Source organism: Alligator mississippiensis, chromosome 4, assembly GCF_030867095.1.
Source record: "Alligator mississippiensis isolate rAllMis1 chromosome 4, rAllMis1, whole genome shotgun sequence".
Classification (NCBI taxonomy): Eukaryota; Metazoa; Chordata; order Crocodylia; family Alligatoridae; genus Alligator; species Alligator mississippiensis.
This window is the reverse complement of record NC_081827.1, coordinates 6,656,943-6,675,875: the sequence shown is the minus strand read 5'-3', so window position 1 is coordinate 6,675,875 and position 18,933 is coordinate 6,656,943. Positions and strand designations below refer to the sequence as shown.

General features: G+C 42.7%; 1 protein-coding gene across 5 annotated transcripts in view; it reads left to right on the top strand.

The window, feature by feature from the left end:
- LRGUK (leucine rich repeats and guanylate kinase domain containing) overlaps positions 1-18,598 on the top strand; it is a 70,818-nt gene extending 52,220 nt beyond the window's left edge. For 3 of the 5 annotated variants that reach the window (XM_059725745.1, XM_059725744.1, XM_019487610.2), the window contains 4 exons: positions 2,322-2,410; positions 10,171-10,305; positions 16,214-16,386; positions 16,885-18,598. In XM_059725745.1, coding sequence (XP_059581728.1) covers positions 2,322-2,410; positions 10,171-10,305; positions 16,214-16,386; positions 16,885-17,033 — 546 coding nt within the window. In that variant the 3' untranslated portion in view covers positions 17,034-18,598. The other 2 variants (XM_059725746.1, XR_009461480.1) reach the window with 2 other exon arrangements.
- Positions 18,599-18,933: the final 335 nt, after the last annotated feature.

Here is an 18,933-nt window from a genome sequence, read left to right as displayed (position 1 = left end):
TCTCAAGTTGTTGAATTTGGGAGTAGAAATAAGTCCTGCACTTTTGGCTGCTAAAAGTGCGAGGCATTGCTGCCACAGCTGCTTTCCACAGTGTGGAAAGGCAAAAAGAGAGCATAACATGACTGGCATTGACAATCAGTGGCAAGTCCTGCTAGTCAAGAGACCTTAGAGCAGGAATAAGGAGCATTGCTTTAGTTTTTTGTGGGCATAATTAACTACACTAGGTGCAAGGCAGTGGTAAGTCGATACATACTCCACACAACAACCAGGCAGAATTGCATCTTTACAAAATAGAGGCTTTATGCTGCAGGAGTAGCCACAGTAGGGTATTCACCAAGAGCCAGGTGGTGGATAGCTTCAGCAATGTAGCCTGAGTTGTGTTGGTTTTGCTGTTCATTTTCTACCATCTGCAGTACTGGTTTGTCACGTGGTGAAGTTACGCAGGACCACCAAATTATTATGGGTCCATGTCCTGTGATACCAGAATCACACCAAACAAAGAAGTATTGTAGAGAAGCCTAGAGAAGTCGGGCTGGAAGGGACCTCCAGAGGTCATCTAGTCCAGTCCCCTGCTTGAGGCAAGATCGTCCCTATCCAAACCACCCTATACAAATCCATTATTGAACCTCTTAGCAAAACTACTCGGTCAACCCAGACACAACACAAGACATAACACCCTAACCTGTCCCAAGTAAAGCAGGGGGAGCACAGTAGCCAATGTCCTGCTTCTGTCAAGGTTGTTGAAATTTGCTTAAGAGATCCAAAGTAGAGGGCCATGCCCCCCACTATAGAGGAAGGTAAAAACCCCCATGTCCATACCAGTCTGATCATGGGGTAAAATCCCTTCCTGACCCCAAATGTGGCAATTTTGTCTGACTCTGAGTGGAGGAAAGGACTGTCTAGGCAGGCGCCTCCAAGTCCCAGCAGGAGCATTGCCACACCCCAGTAAAAATCCTAAGATTTGGCTGCATCCAACACTTAATGCCTCTGAGGAAGGCTTAAACTGCCCCCTGCCACATGCACCAGCGGGGGGGGATTGTGGGGAGCAGAATTGCCTCCCAGTTCTACACAGCAACCAGCAAAGCCCATGGGAAATACCCATAACAGAACGACGGCATCGCTCCACCTAGATCATCAACCAGTGGTTTCCAACCTCTTCTTGAACACCTCCAGTGATGGAAAGTCCACAGCTTCCCTGAGCGTCTATTCCACTGCCTCACTTTTCTAACGGTAAAGACATTTTTCTGGCTGTCCAATTTAATTTAAACAGACTTTGCTATGTGGTAATATCATGATGCAATGAGCTTTTGGTTTGCCTAGTTTTGTACGCTTACTGTTGCCCACCGGGTTTGTCTGCACTGGGAAAATGCACTGTGCCGTATCACTTTATTAAATACTCAGGACCCAGATGATTTGATCTGCTGAGGCCCAGGTGTGAAAGGTGTCCTTAACTGGCTGGAGAGTCCCAGAAGAGCATTTCTTCTGAAGAAAGACTCATAGATTTCATAGACATTAGAACTGGAAGGGACCTCGCAAGATCATCGGGTTCAGCCCCCTGCCCAAGGGGCAGGACGTCAGCTGGGGTCAGATGACCCCAGCAAGTTAAGCATCCAAATGCAATGTGAACATGTCAGAGTAGGTGCTTGCACCACTTCTGGGGGGGGAATCTATTCCAGCCTGTAGAGACTCGGACGGTAAAGAGTTTTTCCTGATGTCCGGTCTATGTTTAAAAAAGTTATACAGCACAATGCATTTTCCCAGGGCAGACAAACCCAGTGGGCCAAGGGTAAGCTTACAGAAACAGAAACTTGAGCTGACATCTGCTGACATAGAGTTGGGAGACCTGGACTTGTTACCTTCTTCACCCATCACTTCCCTACCTGGAGCATAAGAAGTTAAAGGAAGTGTTTTGGCATGGGACACAGTTCAGCTCTGCTTTGCTCAATCATTTGTGAGGAGTCTTAGGATAGCAGTGTACGTCTTAGCTGTTTTTTTCCTCCTCTAATTTGTATGAGCAGCCCAAAGTTAGGGAGTCATAGCTGGCTCTTTGCTATCACCGTTCAGCTCAGACATCATACAGAATCAGTGTCATAGTAAACAAGGACAGGTTAAAATGAGATGTAGCTCCAGACTGAAAGCTGAGCTATATTTAACCCCTCATTAACTACACCATGTCATAACACACATCTGTTTCCCAGCATAGATAAACCTCTACACTAGAGTTTTCGCTGGGGAGAGGAATGGCACAGCCACTTATTTTATGCTGCATATAGTGACAACCACCTATGTTTAAGTTACAGTTGATTACATTTCTTGTTCAGGAAGAAGCTTCTCTGCAACGGCGACGTGAAGCAGCGCATCGGGCTCTGAACGGAAAGGCTCCCAGCGCATATGCCCAGCTGTTTCAAAGGTAACGTTGGAAGTTACTTGAAAGAAGTACTCTAGCTTGAAGAGGTGAATCCTCACCTTTGATTTCTTTGCCATTGCAGCCTAAGGATGAATGGTTAGAAATTGTCACAAAGTCCCACAGATAATTTGTCTCCCTGAGGCATTTAAATCTAACCCTACAATTATATCATTCACAAGAAGACAGTTTGCCTTCTGACAGGGGAGCTGCAGTCTTCCCAAATTAATTAAAACATATGAGAGTAGGCAGCTAACAAGTAACATGTTGTGGATTTATGAACGGGCATGAAGCGGCCCCAAGATGGGGAACCTTGAGTCGGTGAAAAAGATCAATGAGGTCATGTCCTTGTCAGAAGAGGATGGTTTCCTACAGCGTATTTTCCAGTAGATATCTCAGGTTTAAAGCAGTTTCACAAGCTTCTGAAAGCTGAGCTCCACTACCTTTCTTCCTGGGAAAATGAAACCAGTTTAGCCCCTACCTGCTGGCAAGCCAACCATTACAAACCTACAACCTACATGCCCTATTAAAAGCCCTACAGAGTAGGGCTGGAAGCGACCACATGAGTTTATCTAGTCCAGCCCCCTGCTGAAGGTAGGATCATCCCTGACTTAAACCATCACAACCAAATGTTTGTCTAACCTGCTTTTGGAAATTTCCAGGGTTGAGGATTTCACATTTTCTCTAAGCAGCCTATTCCAATGCTTGATCACCTTCATAGTCAGAAAATGCCTCCTAATCTCCAACCTAAATGTTCTCTGCTGCATTTTGAGGCCATTGCTCCTAGTCCTGTCCCTTAGAGCCACAAAGAAAAGTCCATCTCTAGCCTCTTTATAATAGGCCTTCAGGTATTGGAAGACTTATAAAATCCCCCTTCAAATTTCTCTTCTCCAAACTAAAAAAAACCCTAATTCTTTCAGCCTTTCCTCAAAAGTCATGTTTCCCAGGCCTCTAATCATTTCTGGCACTCTGCTGGACTGTTTCCAATCTGTCCACATCTTTCTTGAAGTGTACGACTCACACACAGCACTCCAGGTGAGGCTTCACCATTGGTGAAGGCTCACTGCAGACACAGGCATCAGGTATGGTAATTTGCTTGTGGCTGTAATGGCTAGAAAATCATTGATTTTTAAAGAAAGCAGAGACTAAAGAACAACTGAGGCATCTATCTCAAGCCCTCCTTAGCTAATCTTTTGGAATCTACTGGATGAAAAAATCTCAAAGCATGGTGCATCCGTCACTGCTTGCCATAGACAACTCTGATGTATCTACTGCAAAAAATATATATTTTTTTGATATTTGACCTGAATTTTCCTTCTTTCAATGTCACTGCATTATTCATGTGTTCTAAAACTGCTAATATTAAGACCATTACCGCTGTCATTTCAGACAGTTTTAGTAGTCTTCCTTCCACTCAAAGCAGGGTATATTTTTAAGCTATGTGGCATTTTTATTTTGACAGGGTGGGAACAGGAGGAATCATGTTTGGCTCCTGACAGCTTGTGATTATAAATTTCATGGCCTTTTGGAGATTTAAAAAAAATAAGTAAATAAACCCAAGTTGCTAATACTGATGCATCATTCAGTTCTGTGTCCTGAGAAAAGTTCCTTTAGTACCTTGAATAAAAAGAAGGAGGGATTTTGTTTTCCACCCCAGTTCCACTTGAGGTCAATTATACTAGAAAAAAGTTTGAAACCAACTTATTTTATTTTTATTTTGTTGCCTGCCTGATCATTTCTGGTTTGGTTTTTTGTTTATCCTAGAGAGACCTGAGCGAACAGTTAATCTAAGACCTGTTTTAGTTCTTCACTGTTTGCTCCCCTTATTTCACGGTGCCTCTCATCCTGAGGAATCTGATTTTGGAGTTAAAAATCAGACTTTGTTTTGGCAGAGCTGTCAAGCAGGGGAAAGAATCTCCTGTCACCCCCAATCAGTATTTGCAATTACCAGGCCTCGAGGGACATCTTCACTCAGTGGGGAAAAACAAAATTAGATGCAAGAGCCAACACCCCATTCCACACGGTGATGCAGGGAGTGAACTCAGGCAATGCCATAAATATAAGCATTATAGAACAGCAGACTCTGAGAGATGGAAAATGAATCCTGAAATCATAAATATTATATAAAGAAGAGACCCATAGGTCATTTAGTCCACACAAATGGCTAGTGCCTGTTGGGTTTTTTTTCTTATAGACTGGATGGTGCAGTAGTCAACATAACGTTCTTAAATGTCCCATCTGATACAGCTTTCTCTTTAGAGAGGCTTTTGCATACTCTGATATGTCTCCATCTCAGGCAAATTATCTTGATGTGTAATGGTATCACCTTATTTTCTCACGTACAGTGCACACTTTTCCCAAACCTCACCCACCCGAACAGTTGCTGGAAATTGCAATGTGCATTATATGCAGAAAATATGGTAAAAGCAGTTTCTTCCAGTAACTAGACAAAAGTGAAGGTAAAATCTGCACAAGACTTGCAGGGAGTGGAACAATGGGCAGACTTGGCTCCCTAGTTGTTGCTATTATTCGTTGCTACAAGGAAAGAACTTTTAAAATCCATTTTGCCTTTCAAAAACAAGTTGCACATTTTATTCTGGAGGGTGTTGTATGCAAGAAATGATGGTATCTCCATCAGTTTCACTCCATTAACTCAAACGTATACCAGTTGCACCATCCAGGAGAATAATTCTGTAGACAGGTCAGAAATGTGAAGTTTTCCCATGCCCTCACCTTGTATTAGCCAGTGCTTATAGATTCATTTCTTTTTATCTTTCCTAATAAACCTGTCCCTATAGCCTCCTAGTAAATGTTATTATTTTGCTATAAATATGTTCCAGTCTGTTAATTAGGTGCCAGAATTGACTGCAGTCTTCCAAGTGCAGCTGCAACGAGAGTTATCCATGCTCTGGGTCTTATTGCCCTTGCATACTCAGCCTGAAATTGCATTGGCTTTTTGTACTATCGTATTGCATTACAAATCCAGGTCAGACCTCCTGTTTACTGTAACCCCCAGATCTTTTTCAGCAGAATTGTTTGCTCCTTCCTGTTAAGTTTCCAGGTCTTGCAGTATTTTTCCCCCCATTTTATTTTCTTTGAACACTTCTTTACTCGGTTACTAAGTTGCATATATTTCAAATCCAATTATAATATTTTCCTTGATCTCTACCCTCATTTTAATCGCATCTCCATTGTTCCTATCAATCGTTTAATTTAAACAATAAGAAACGGTATCCTGTGTGTTCAATTCCTCTGTTGCCAAGCAAAGGAGAATTCCTGGTTTTGTAAGACCTAGAAAGAAATCTGTTCCCTTTACTGTCAGTGAAGCAGCATTTGCTGAGAGAAACGTTATTGCTGGAATTGTGCTGACATAACCAAGGTTGCAAATAGACAAAGAAAGAAAAATGTCAAAAAAGTACTAATGTTTTATTTGGAAATGCAGAAAGAGAGACCACTGCCACGTTGCTGAAATTGGTGGGGAGCAAAACTTTGTTCTATTGAGGACAAGTAAATAGCTATGTATAACATATAGTTGTTGTTAAAAAGAACAGCCATTTAGCTGTTAAATATACAGACCTTTACTACATAAAACACCAGTATTTAGCACCCAGAGGCTCTTTACCGAGTCCATAACATACTGCAGTTAAAGATCCTTTCAGATCTTGGATCAGTAAATCAAGAATGGTTGGATTTAAGTCATAGTAGTTAAATTGATTTTAAAAGGGATGCCAAAAAAGGATTAGATCTGTTTTATTTATTGCAAGCCCCCAAAGAGATCATTGCATACCTTTAGATTTTTTTTAAATCCAGATTTATTTTAAAAATCTGGCCTCTTTATTTTGTGTCTGCAGACACGTGCAGGTGTAATTAGAATTGGTTTGATGTTTAGGAGCCCAGTAGAGTCTGTGGTGGGCTCACCAGGTGGTTTGACATCGAAATAACATCACTTGTCCCTGTGTGATTGAGGTTGAACTGAGATCTTCATTACGTTAAGGGCATAAGCAAGGGGTGTAACGATGAAGCCGGCATCCTGGACAGCTGCCACGCATGGGGGCAAAGCAACTGTACCGCTATGGTAGCAGCCATTTTCGCCCACTCCTCCCCCAAGTTGGTCACCAGGGCAGCTGCCCGGGTCTCCCCGCCCTCGTTACATCACTGCCATAATCTAATAAACAGCTTGTTAATTTAATCTGAGTGCTCCATACAGGATCAGATTCTTATCCTTGCTTATATAAATGAGCAAAGAGGGAGTTAGCCATGTTAGCCTGAAGTCGGGCCAGGCTGGCACCAAAGGGGCGGAGGGGGTGTGTGGGGTGCTTTAATTAGAGCGGCTCTGAGAGCCACTCTAATCAAAGCACCCGTAGCATCACATGTATTCAGCGTCCTATGGTTCAAAATGGCAGTGGGGGGCACTTTAACTAAAGCTCATTGAATGAGCTTTAGTTAAAGCACCCCTGCTGACATTTTGAACTGCCGGGACCCTGAATACACGTGCCATGGAGGCTGCTGGAGTGCACTATTTAGCAGGCTCGGTTAATCGAGTCTGCTCCAACGTGTGCCAGTTAGCACGCATCGGAGCAAAGGTCCATCATGTGTATAGGTGCCCTTGGTGACTAACTTGTTCAGAATTGTATAAGCTTTCATAGGCAACAGCCTACCTTGTCAGATGCTATCAATGGAGTTACAAATAAGCAAGAGAGGGCATGGCCAAAAGGAAAACTACAGAGCGTGACGGCTAATTCCATCATCCCGAGTTCCCTCTATCTGAGCGCATCCGCATGCTTTGCAATTTTACTACTGCAGCCTCCTGCGGGCAGGGCTTAGATACAAGTGTGCGGGGGTATGATCGTATCATGCATTTGAACATAGCTTTCTTGATGCACCCTCTTACGCTTGTATTACTGTTGCCCCGGCCATGCGGGTTCCACACATGGGGTCATGTATGCTATTTGCAAGTGTGTGTGTGTGTGTGTGTGTGTGTGTGTGTGTGTTAGAAGCATTCTTTTCTGCCCATTTTGGCAACAGGATTACAAAGGCAGTGCCTGTGTCCCAGATCCACAAATACCCTTTTCAAAGGGTGTAATTTATCTTAGCTGATTTTTTTTTTCTCTCCTTTGAGCTGAAACAGCCTAGCGAAGTTAGAACTATAAACTCCCTGGACATAAATGAATAGGTTTGCTAGGCAGTAAAAAAAAACAAAAAACCCAACAAGGCACTTGGTGGGTACATGGAAGGGAAAAAAATCCCTGTCAAGCCTTTTAAAACATGTGCTCATTTCAATTGACTGGCTGGTTGTTGTCTGCAGAGGTGTCGCTGCTGCGAATGGGTCATTGATTCTGAATCAAAGCCTTCATATCAGGGTTCAGAGTCCATTTCCCTGTAGTGGAGGAGTCCTCGGAGTTGTGACCCTTCCTCTGAAGTCACGCGTGGTGTATCCTCTTCTCAGCTTGCTGCTTCTGACTTTTGTAACTTCCGCTGTCAAGCGGCATGTTTCGGGGTTGTATATTGAGCCGAGAGATTTGTTAGGGAAATTTTTTAAATTCCATTACACTGAGCCTATTTACACTGAGAGCCCTCTAGTTGCTCTGAGGGCTCTTAATGGGATAAGGACCCTTTCTTTTCAAGTTAATTGGTTTAGATTTTGTCTGGGCCACTAATGAGGAAAACCATTACCAACTGGCAGCTATTTGATGGTCTAAGCAATAGCAACCTGTAGTCTCACTTTAAAGGAAAATTGTTTATGAATAGAAATAATTGGGTGAAATTAAAAGGAATGTGCAAAGATGGATGGTCAAAAAATCCTGATTGCAGTGAGATGCGCTTGGTCAGTGGTTCCCAACCTTTTTTATATTGCGGACCGGCAAACTGCAGACGAGCCACCAACCCTTTGTGGCCTGGTACCGGGCTGCGGCCCGGTGGTTGGGAACCTGTGTGCTGGACTATGGGACAGCTTCCCAAGGATTGTGAAAATCCCATCATCAAGACATTTGAAGTAACTGGAACAAAGCATAAACAAGGCATAAAAGAGAGGACAGTCCTGCATGTATAGAGGTGGCTGAGTTGGCCCGCAAGATCTTTTGTGATTTTAGCATTTCTGATTTGTAAGGGAAAAGCATCCACAATCCACTTCTGCAACAGGAACCATTATTGGTGATCGTAGTAGAGCAGTTAATGTGCAAATTAAAAGGGCTTATGACCCTTAAAGGAAATAGATTCCTTCGGAGCTCAATTGGGGTTTATCAGCAAAATGAGGACTGTATCTGTTCAGAGGATAGGGTTTTTTTTGGAAGAACTGAATCTTAATTTTAAGCCAAACATTTTAAGACAGACTTTTCTTAAGTTTGAAATCTAGGTGTGGTCTTTGAGATGATTTGCTTTTCATACTGTGATTACTATCTGTATAGAAAGTTGTGCCGACATTTCACTTGCAATGGATTTTTTAAAGTTATTGTATGTGACTGCTTTGGAAGATGTGAAGTAGGAATTTAATTCAGGTGGCAAGGTGATCCAAAAAATAATGCGTTAGGGTGAGATTTTTTAAAAGCTCCTAAGTGATTTCCAATGGGATTTGTGCTCCAGAGTCACTTAAGTGATTCTGAAAATCCCACTCTTAATAAATATAAAAACATGGCCGGATCTAGGATTTTGAAACAGGGAAATGTAGATGGTGGGGCACACCATCACATATAACACAACACACATTTTTATCCAGGTAAACCGAAACTGGAAGTTTTACTAATATGGTTGAGGGCTAGCGCTGTTACCAGTTTAAGATCAAAGCAAAAAACAAATATAACGATTGGAATGTGCACTAATTTGCTAGAGTACATATAAGGTTTAAAAAAACGCAACAAACTGGGAAAAAATAGTCACAGCATATTGTATCATTACTCCTGTAGCCATTATAGTGAAATGTACATCTCTTATTCAGATTTATAAAACAAAATCTAGCTTTCTTGAGTATCTCCAATACTTTACTGTCTGTCATTCCTACACTCGAGTTCAGGTTTTTAGCTAGAGCTAAAAACAGTCTGCAGGCTATGAAATAGAAGAGAGACATTACCAGGAATGGCTAACAGACGGCAACACTGCAGAAGAAACAATGGTTTGAATAGTGAAGCATCGAGACCATTAAAAGGAGAGAGGGTCATTAACACCTATGGAGTGGAGAGAGATCAACAGGAAACTGGGAGATTTTAGAAGTCCCTTGACTCTCCCAGCACTACCTGAATAGAAATACACTTCCCCTCCCAGGCACTTAGTTTGAAATTTTGGGTGGAGCAGGAATCAAAGCAGGGTGCAAGTGCACCCCTGCACCTTTGGTGGATCCAAAATATGTTTTCCGTGAAATGTTTGCTTAATGTACCCCTTGGCTCTCAAGAGAGGGTAGACAACCTGGAGGGTATCAAGAGAGGGTAGATAACCTCGACAAGTGTCAGGATCGTCTTCTCAGAAGTAAGAAAAGTGATATCGAGTCAAGAATCAGTGCCCCTGATTCAGGCACTGTGTTGCTGTATACCCTTGTGCTAGTCACTTAGAAAAATGCATTTCAAACATGCACGATTCACTTAAAGACCTAAATTGGGTCAAAACACTAAAGGAAAACTCCCATTAAAATCTAGGGTCTGTGGGAAGTCTGGGCGTTATTCTTCCTTTGACACAATCCCCAAGGACAGTGTCACTCCAGCAAAGGACAGGAGATAACTGCTTGGGATGATGCTCCAGTACACAAAGGGATCTGACGTACCCGGTTTATGTCGTTTCAGTGATCATGCGAGTACCACAGCAGCAGCCAGTCCGCGCCAACAGTTGCTGGAGCCTCCAACACGCTCGTCTTTGTTCCCAGGTGGAAGTAACCTCACTCAAGACCGGAGCCTTCCTCCTGCTAGCCCAGACACCAGGTGAGCCCAGCCGTTAAAAGAACAGATTATTATAGGATGGGATGAAGGTTAATACTGCAGCGCCCAAGCCCTGAAACCATTTCCCCAGATGTCGTTTTCTCCTCTGTTGCATCAGTAGTTTCATTAAACACACATTGCTACCATGTGAAAAAAAAAACATGGCCATTTGTGGGGATGATTTCACATAGGCTTTATAATTCACACTGCAGCATGAGGATGGCTGGAGGGTTTTTGTAGCAGCATATTTAGGGAGGCGAATGAGGAAAGCAACTGGAACACCATGTCAAGAAACAGGACGAGAGCGATAATCGTTAAAGTCACAATTTATCCAGGGGTCCTATAGCCTAGGATATTGCAGCGTTTTCCTGTTCTCAGTACGGGGAGATCTGTGCTAACTGTTGAACACCACTGGGGAGGTATTGTCGGTACAAAATCGGTGATTTTCGTACATGTTGTGACATCGGAGAACCCTCCAAGTCATCGACCCTCCAACCCACCTGCTTTCTTGCCACATTTCCCATGTGTGCCCACATTAATGCTGCTCCCCATGTCTTGGCTAGCCTTTTAGCTCCTCTGTATCCCCAGTCTGAAATAAAGCAGACTTCTGGGGATAGTGGAGAGGCCACTACTCCTTCACTCAAACACGGTAAAGTGCTGCAGGGGGACGCTCTGGGGGTTGGGGAGACTAAGTAGCCCTGTCTCCTGCTATTCCCCGAGGAACTTGTTATCCCCTGCAAGGGAAAGCTGCTGTGAGGGAGGAGAGACGGACCCATTCCAGGTTGAGAATAGAGAGAAACGTGGTCAACTTTCATATAAGAGAAGGGGAAACTGAGGAGCAGCATAGTGACTAATCCCATTCCCATTCCACACAGGCCACGATGCCTTTTCAGGCATATTTGAAATGCAAAGTTTTGGCTGTGTCTCTTTTTTTTTTCTTGCTTCTCAAAATATTTGGCATTAATTACTTCTCTGAAGCATGTGCATGCAGACAAAGACCGGGCCCATTAAGGCCTGATCCTGAGAGATTTTAAACATCCGCAGCCCCCATTAAGGATGCTCAAGCTGTAGGCTGGGGTGTTGCTGCTTTCCTTGCTGCTGAAATGTTCTGTTCCTTTTAAATCCTAAAGAGCTGGCACATTTTCACTCCGTGCTATACAGCCTGCCACTCTAATTACAGCAGTTAATTAGCACGCTGTAAAAATGTTGAAATCATAGGCCTCCACAGATTCGTCCGTACTGGGTATTTGTACCACAGCGGTGCGTGCTGACGGAGAATGGGGTGAGTGCGAACGAGAGATTAAGTATATAATAGGTTGCTGAGGGATTATGCATCATCAGGCCATACCAGCAAAAGGCAAGACCTATAACTCAAGAGTGTGAAGCAGTGATGAGTTGTAAAGGTCTTACCCTTCACATCTGGGAATAAATATGTCTTTCCATTCTCCCACATTGCGGTGTTTTGACTTTCGCAGTGTTTTCATTTAACACTGTTAATAACACAGTGAAAAACAACTGAGAGGAGCGAAAAAGCAAACTGCTAATCTGATTCATTTTCTTTGCCTGCGTCAGGCCTATGGCAAATTTATCTAGTCATGTTGTCAAATTCACTGGCAAGGAGAACTAATAAAAGCATTTGTTTAGAGGCATGATGGAAATCTCCTGTGTAAACTCACATTTGTGTTCTGGTACCAAAAAAATCTTCAGAGGCTTAGCAATAAAATCTGCCGTGTTCTTTCTTTCTTTCTTTCTTTTTTGCCTATGTCACAGTGAATTAATAAATATACTTTGTTTTTCAATTTCATGCTTCCAACATTCGGGATGGAAGAACCAGTAAAATCAAAAACCTTACCGGGTAAGAGGATGACGTAAATGTAAATGACTGGGCACAACAATCAAAGCACTCTCGTCTTCCCTGAGATCAGGGCCAGCTAATAAGTTGGACAGCAGTTAGGACAACTCTATACATGCTAAAATATCTGCAGTAATGTAACATTCAAGGACTTCTGCTGAAGCCTGAATTGTTACAGAAAAGGAATCACCTGTCTCCCTTCTATTTTATAGTCCTACAGACTGTTTTTAGCTCTAGCTAAAAACCTTAACTCAGGTTTAGGGGATGTATTTGGTACCCATGTTGGTCTGAGATGAACAGAAATGCAAAAATCTAGAACTCTTGATTCAAAATGATGCCTTTTATTAGACCAACTAGGAAATCTCAAAAAAAAAAAAAATCTTTTCTATTTCCTACCTATGGAGACTTTTTACCATCTTTACTTTTCCCAGAGCCTGATGAAGGCTGTTTGAGCCCAAAAGCTTATAGAAAAAGAGAATTTTTTTGTGATTTGATCTAATAAAAGGTAACATTTCTGAACCAAGAGTTCTAGATTTTTGCATTTCTTTAACTCAGGTTTAGTACCGTTAATTCAGATATAGAAATCATTGACCATTTAGTATTAGAGCCACTGTCAAGATGCTTAAAAAGACTTTTTATTTTGTTTGACAAATTTGAATAAGAAATGTGCAATTAACTATAATGACTTACAGGACTAATGAAACAATATTCAACTATTTTGACCATTTTTTGCCTAGCCTCTGGGTTTCTTAAACTTAAAATATAAATTTGAAAATGAGCGCACAATCCAATAAAGGTATATTTGTTTTTGCTTTGATCTTAAACTGAATCTTGCTAGTCCCCTAGCATATTACTAAAGCTTATCGTTTCTCTTTAACTGGAGGAAAAATATGTGTTGTGTTATATATAATGATGCAGCGCATAATCTGCATTCCCCTTTTCAAAATCCTAAATCTGCCCATGGATGTACTGATATAAGTCCCAGTTTAGAGAGAGGTTATGCTGGTAGGAGCTCATCTGTCAGCATAATCCTATAAGAAACAGCCTATGCTGTCGAATGCACTTTTCCACTGACAGATTTGCATCTGTGCTGCAGCTTTGTCAGATGATGATGACGACAATACAGAAATTTTATAGATTGCGCCCCAGCTGACCTGACCAAACCAGCAACATTTTTTGGAGTGAAACATGACCTATGACAGCGACCAGTTCTCTCTCTGATGCATTGCTTTCCAGCATGCTGCATTCACGTGCTTGGTATAGAGATCAACACCGGGTTCATTTCAACCTGATTATTTTATTTTTAGTCTCTGTTCTCTGAGCTGCATGTCTGAGAACATAAATACAAGCATATGACCCTTCAGAAGCTAGTATTTGCTTTGGCATTGATGTTTAAAAAAAAATCCAAGCTGCTCTTTGTTCTGAGTCTGTATTTATCACTCCCGGTATCAGAGAATCATAGAGAAGTCGGGCTGGAAGGGACCTCTGGAGGTCATCTTGTCCAACCCCCTGCTCAAGGCAGGACCATCCCCAACTAGCTCCCTATCCAAATCATTCAAGTCCTTATTTAACCTAAAAGTAATTGTTCTACCTTAAAGCAATTTCTTAGCCCTGCTGCAATTTCATCTAGTAGGTATTATGAGACATGGAAACGAGAGTATAGTTAGGGTTAATCGGACTGCTTTGTAGTGCAGTATGTGGTGTTGTGAACATCCCTAGATCCAGTTGAATGCAGTGGAAGATGTGTGCACGCAGCACTTCTCAGGGTCTCAGCCTCCTCCCGTTGAAGAATCAGGCCCTTGGTGAAAAGATCGTTTCCTGATCTTTCTGGCGTGTACTTCTCTCCTTCTTTCTTCTGATTTTCATTTTAATTTTTAAAAGCTCTGCTAAATCATAATAGATTGTTCCCAAAAATTCAGCTGTTACAGCTGCCAGGTTCTACACACCTAGACACTGAGGCAACCTGCTTGCTTTGGCACAGTCCTTCATCCATATTTTCCACAATAGAAACAAATGCAATAGTGGATGTTGTGCCTTGAACACTTATCCTGCTGACCAGACTCCCTCTTCTTGCTCCTTTTCTGGCCCTGTGCCTCTCACAGTCCATTCTCTAGACCAGAGCTTTGGTGGTCAGAGCACTCTCCTAGGCAGTGGGAGATGTGGGTGTGAAACCCCTTAGGCTGAGGAGGAGATTGAAGTGAGTTCTCTAATTCTCTGGGTGAGGGCCCTAACTTCTAGGCTATTATCTAAATGGTGGGGTGGTATTACTACCATTTAAAAGAGTGGTCGTAATTTCTTTCCAAGAATGCAGGGAAGCACCTTCCTTGGTAGCCAGTGGGGTCCCCCCGGGTTCAGTACTTGGACCAGTGCTTTTCAACATCTTCGTTGATGACCTGGATGTGGGGGTGAAAAGCACACTGGCAAAGTTCGCCGATGACATTAAGCTGCGGGGAAGTGCGGGCACGCATCAGAGCAGGCTGATGATCCAGGCGGACCTAGACACATTAGTGAGATGGATGGACCAGAACCAGATGCCATCCAATACTGAGAAGTGCAAAGCGCTCCATCTGGGGAGGAAAAATCAGCAACAAATTTACAGGCTCGGTGGTGCTATGCTAGCTAGCACCACATCCGAAAGGGGGTCATAATTGACCATAAAATGAATACAAGCCACCAGTGTGATGCTTCAGTTAGCAGAGCAAACAACGTGCTGGCATGCATCAACCGATGCATCTCAAATAAAACTAAGGAAGTGATTCTCCTGCTCCATTCAGCATTAGCGAGGTCACAGCTGGAGTCCTGCATCCAGTTTTGGGCACCACACTTCGAGAAGGATGTGGAGAAGCTGGAGAGAGTCCAGAGAAGAGCCAGTCATATGATTAGAGGCCTGGACAGCAAGTCAGATGAGGAAAGGCTGACAGATATGGGACTGTTCATCCTAGAAAAGAGAAGACTTTGGGCGATTTGGTGGCTGCTTACAAATATATTGGGGGGAGCATCAGGGGCGAGGCAAACAACTATTCACCAAAGCACCCCAGGGGAAAACCAGGAGCAACCGTCATAAACTCCTAGAAGAAGGTTTCAGACTGGATAAAAGGAAAAACTTCATGGTTTGTGGACCAGACTCTGGAATAGACTCCCAGCAGGGTGGTGCAAGCACCTACCTGGAGATCTTCAAGAGGAGACTGGATGCACACCTTGCTGGGGTTATTTGACCCCAGCGGTCTTTCCTGCCCAGAGCAGGGGGCTGGACCCGATGAACTCACGAGGGCCCTTCCAGCCCTAAATGTGTGTGAATCTGCGGTAGTCTGAGTCCAGAGAGGGGCTTGGCATGATTGGCTTCTTTGGATCATCTTTCTGATGCACCTCTCTTCCCTCGTACCCTGGATAGGGAGCCTGGCATCTGACTCGGATTTGGATTCCACTTTGGGAACTGGGAACCTCAAAGCTGGGTGTTGTGGCACATGAGTCATCCTTGATGTGGCCCTAAATGACTTGCTCAGGGTAACATGAGAAATTGTTGGGTACTGAAACCACATCTTCTGACTCTCGGTTCAGCCACAAAAGCATCCTCTTTTTCTTATCTAGATGTCTCTAGATAATGTTGAAGTCTCATGAACTTGGCAGGTGACCTTTTGAACAACTGGATCTCGATAATATTCTTAAGCTCTCCATTTTAGTCCAAAATCACCAACAGACAACTTGGTGTGTGATGTTGAATGTGGAACCGGAAAACACAACTTCTGATTTCTCATTCTAGCTCTGAAGCGGATTGACTATGCGACGTGAATCTCTCCTCTGTATTTTTTCCTGTCTGTGATTGATTGATTAAGTGAATTAAAAATTGAAGTGGAGGGAGGAGTGCTTGTTTACTAACCCTGAAGGAGGGTTGAAGAGATTGTAATGTGTGAGAAAGTAAAGCGCTGTGTAACCGGGAAGCAGTCTGATGGATTGCAGGCTCCTGATGGATTAATGTCACTTCAGACACATCAGTAATACTGTCATGTTCACTGCAAATGGCCTTTATTGCCTTTAAAGAATACATATTTTTCTTCACAGCTCCAAAGAGTCATGTACCACTACTGGGTTATCCATAACCTCCTCGGTGCATGCATTCTCTATGGAAAGCCTGTCTGTCCCATCCCCAGCTCCCAACACTAGGTACCCTGAAGACACCAACACTGAACACACAGACATAGGAGGAATTGGGAATGGAACAGCAAATACGAAAGGTTTGAATTGTTTTCCACCTTTCTTTTCGGGTTTTTTTTTTGGGGGGGGGGGGGGGGGGGGATTTGCTTGGGCTTTTAGTTGGGATATTATAATAGTGGTGTACTTGCATTGAGATGCCATTGCAGTTACCCTGTTTGTGCATCTTAATGTTAACAACGACCCTGATTTCAGTTGGCCAGAAAAGTCTGTACGTGACAGAGAATGATTGCAGTGCAAATGCCGCACACTTGATATACCCCAGCTGCACGCCATCACTGCCTTTTACACACGTTTAGCCTAGGTAACTTGGATGGCTCACAGGTGAATATTTAAAAGGACTGAAATTCTCCAGCTCGCGAAAGCTTTGAAAACATGTTCCTCCATGCTGGGAACCGTGTGAGGGAGGGAGGAAGGGAGCTGCAGAGGAAGATGAACACCTGGGATTAAAACACATTTGTGATGTCTGTCACTTCTTCCACAGCACTGACTAATCTATGGCCTTTTTTTAATCCCTGCAGACATTGAACCTTTGAGTGACAGTCTTGAGAAAAAAGCCAGCAGATCCAAGTCCAGTTCTCGTGTGCCCCAGGTCACAAACCGGCCAGGCTCTGACACCAAACCTGTCCTACCTCCCATCCCGTCGGGGCGGAAGAGGACCAAGCCTTGAGGACTGGCACTAGCTGAGATCTTGCCTTGATCATGCAGTTTAACCTGAACACTGATTTTTCACACAGTTCCCTCCTTGACGCAAGGAAAACCTATCAAAGAATATTATATTCCTAAATCCATTTCTGATTAACTCTGAAGAGCTCTTCTTTCTCCAAAATAAGTTATTTATTTATAACTTTATTAAAACGTAATTTTTGCTTTTCCCAGAGCTAGAAATGATTTCCCTAGGTGCTCCTGGCTTAGAATCGACACGGGGGTTTTTTTTGAAGCCCCATGTGCCCAGATCTTCCAGGGACTTCTTTAATGTTTCTGTTTCACAGACTTAATTGAGATGTGGAAGCTTGGAGGCCTTGATAATAACGTCAGTTATAGTGTAAAACTATGGAATTATTTTTTGTTAAGGAGGATTTAATGTGATACTCTGGTTTAAGTGGGACGGGGAAACTACTCCATTCCAAGGCAACTTTTTATAGAAGCTATTTCTTTGAGAAGTGACAAGTTGTTCTTTGACATGCAAGTATATGAAAACAAATAATACAAAAAAAGGAATCATCAGACAGAAACGTTAATTAGTGTGATTTTACTAACATTTTAACTATTATCTAATTATGCTGAGGGTGCTTTGGGCATTGTAAAGTAGAAACAGAGTGTCCATATGCCAATGCATAGATATAACTAATAACTCCATATGCCAAAAAATAAAAATAATAAAATTCTTAAGACTTAATGTTATTACATGATACGACTGTGGATATGCCCAACAAATAACAGTTGCCCACCCCATTATTCTGAAGGTGTAGTTGATATGGCTCTCTACATTGTACTGTCAAGGTGGGACACCTCTTTGCAAATGTGCAAAAAGATATGATCCGTTACACTAGCATTGATTAAAGGCTGTGGAGCTGCTCTGGGTTTACATCAAAGTAGCTGATTGGCCCATATAAATATGTAGATAAATGCTTTGTGTGGTTTTCAAAAGCACCTCATGATTAGGCACCAAACTCCCATCAAAATCGGTGGGAATTGCCAGGATGCTTTAGTAAACCCCACTACAGATCTATCTGTATCATCAGCTGCCCAAATATCTTTGTAAGTCTGTACCCTATGGCCATACCTGGTCCACTGCCAACTTTCACTGTGACCTTGAGCAAGTCAACTTACTGTCTAGGTACATCTATTTCAGCATTTTACAGGTGGGGATAATTGTACTGACCTGTGTCTTGCTAGTGATACTAGGATTGCTTAATGTGTATGACATACTTTGAGGTCCTGGCTCAATTATCACTGTTGTTATAATATTGTAATAAGCAAGGAGAAACGGCCCCAGAGCTTGGTTCTGTAATGTCCTTATTTGTTCTGAGACTATTCTGAGTAGCACTCATTAAGCAAGGACAGACGGCAATGAAAGACATCTCCCACGCTCGTGTCTGTTTGCTTTTCCATCTGATGTCCTAGGCATAAACTCCCCGTTTCAGTTCATCAGATTCCTCTTAAACACTTCTTCGGCCCCCACCAAATGTTATTCACTTCTATAAATAACACCATTAAAAACTTCAACCTGTATACTGTTCTTCACTTCGTGGTCTTGAGAATGTGCTGTCTCCCCCATATCTTACACGGACCAGTCCTGCAAACACTTATGTATATGCTCAACATCAGTACCTTTAGACTCAATGGGAATACTCCTGTAAAAGATATTCACATACTTAAATCTGTGCAGGACCACGGTCTTAGTCTTTAAGCTTTCCCAAGCAGGGATGATATTTGTCTAATTATACAGCCCCGAGATCAAAGTTGGTACCCACATTACAACATTACTCTTATTTCCCTATTGGAATTAAAAATAGGACCCACCTGCGATCAACTCGGCAAATCTTAAGTTCGGGGCATTGGTTAGC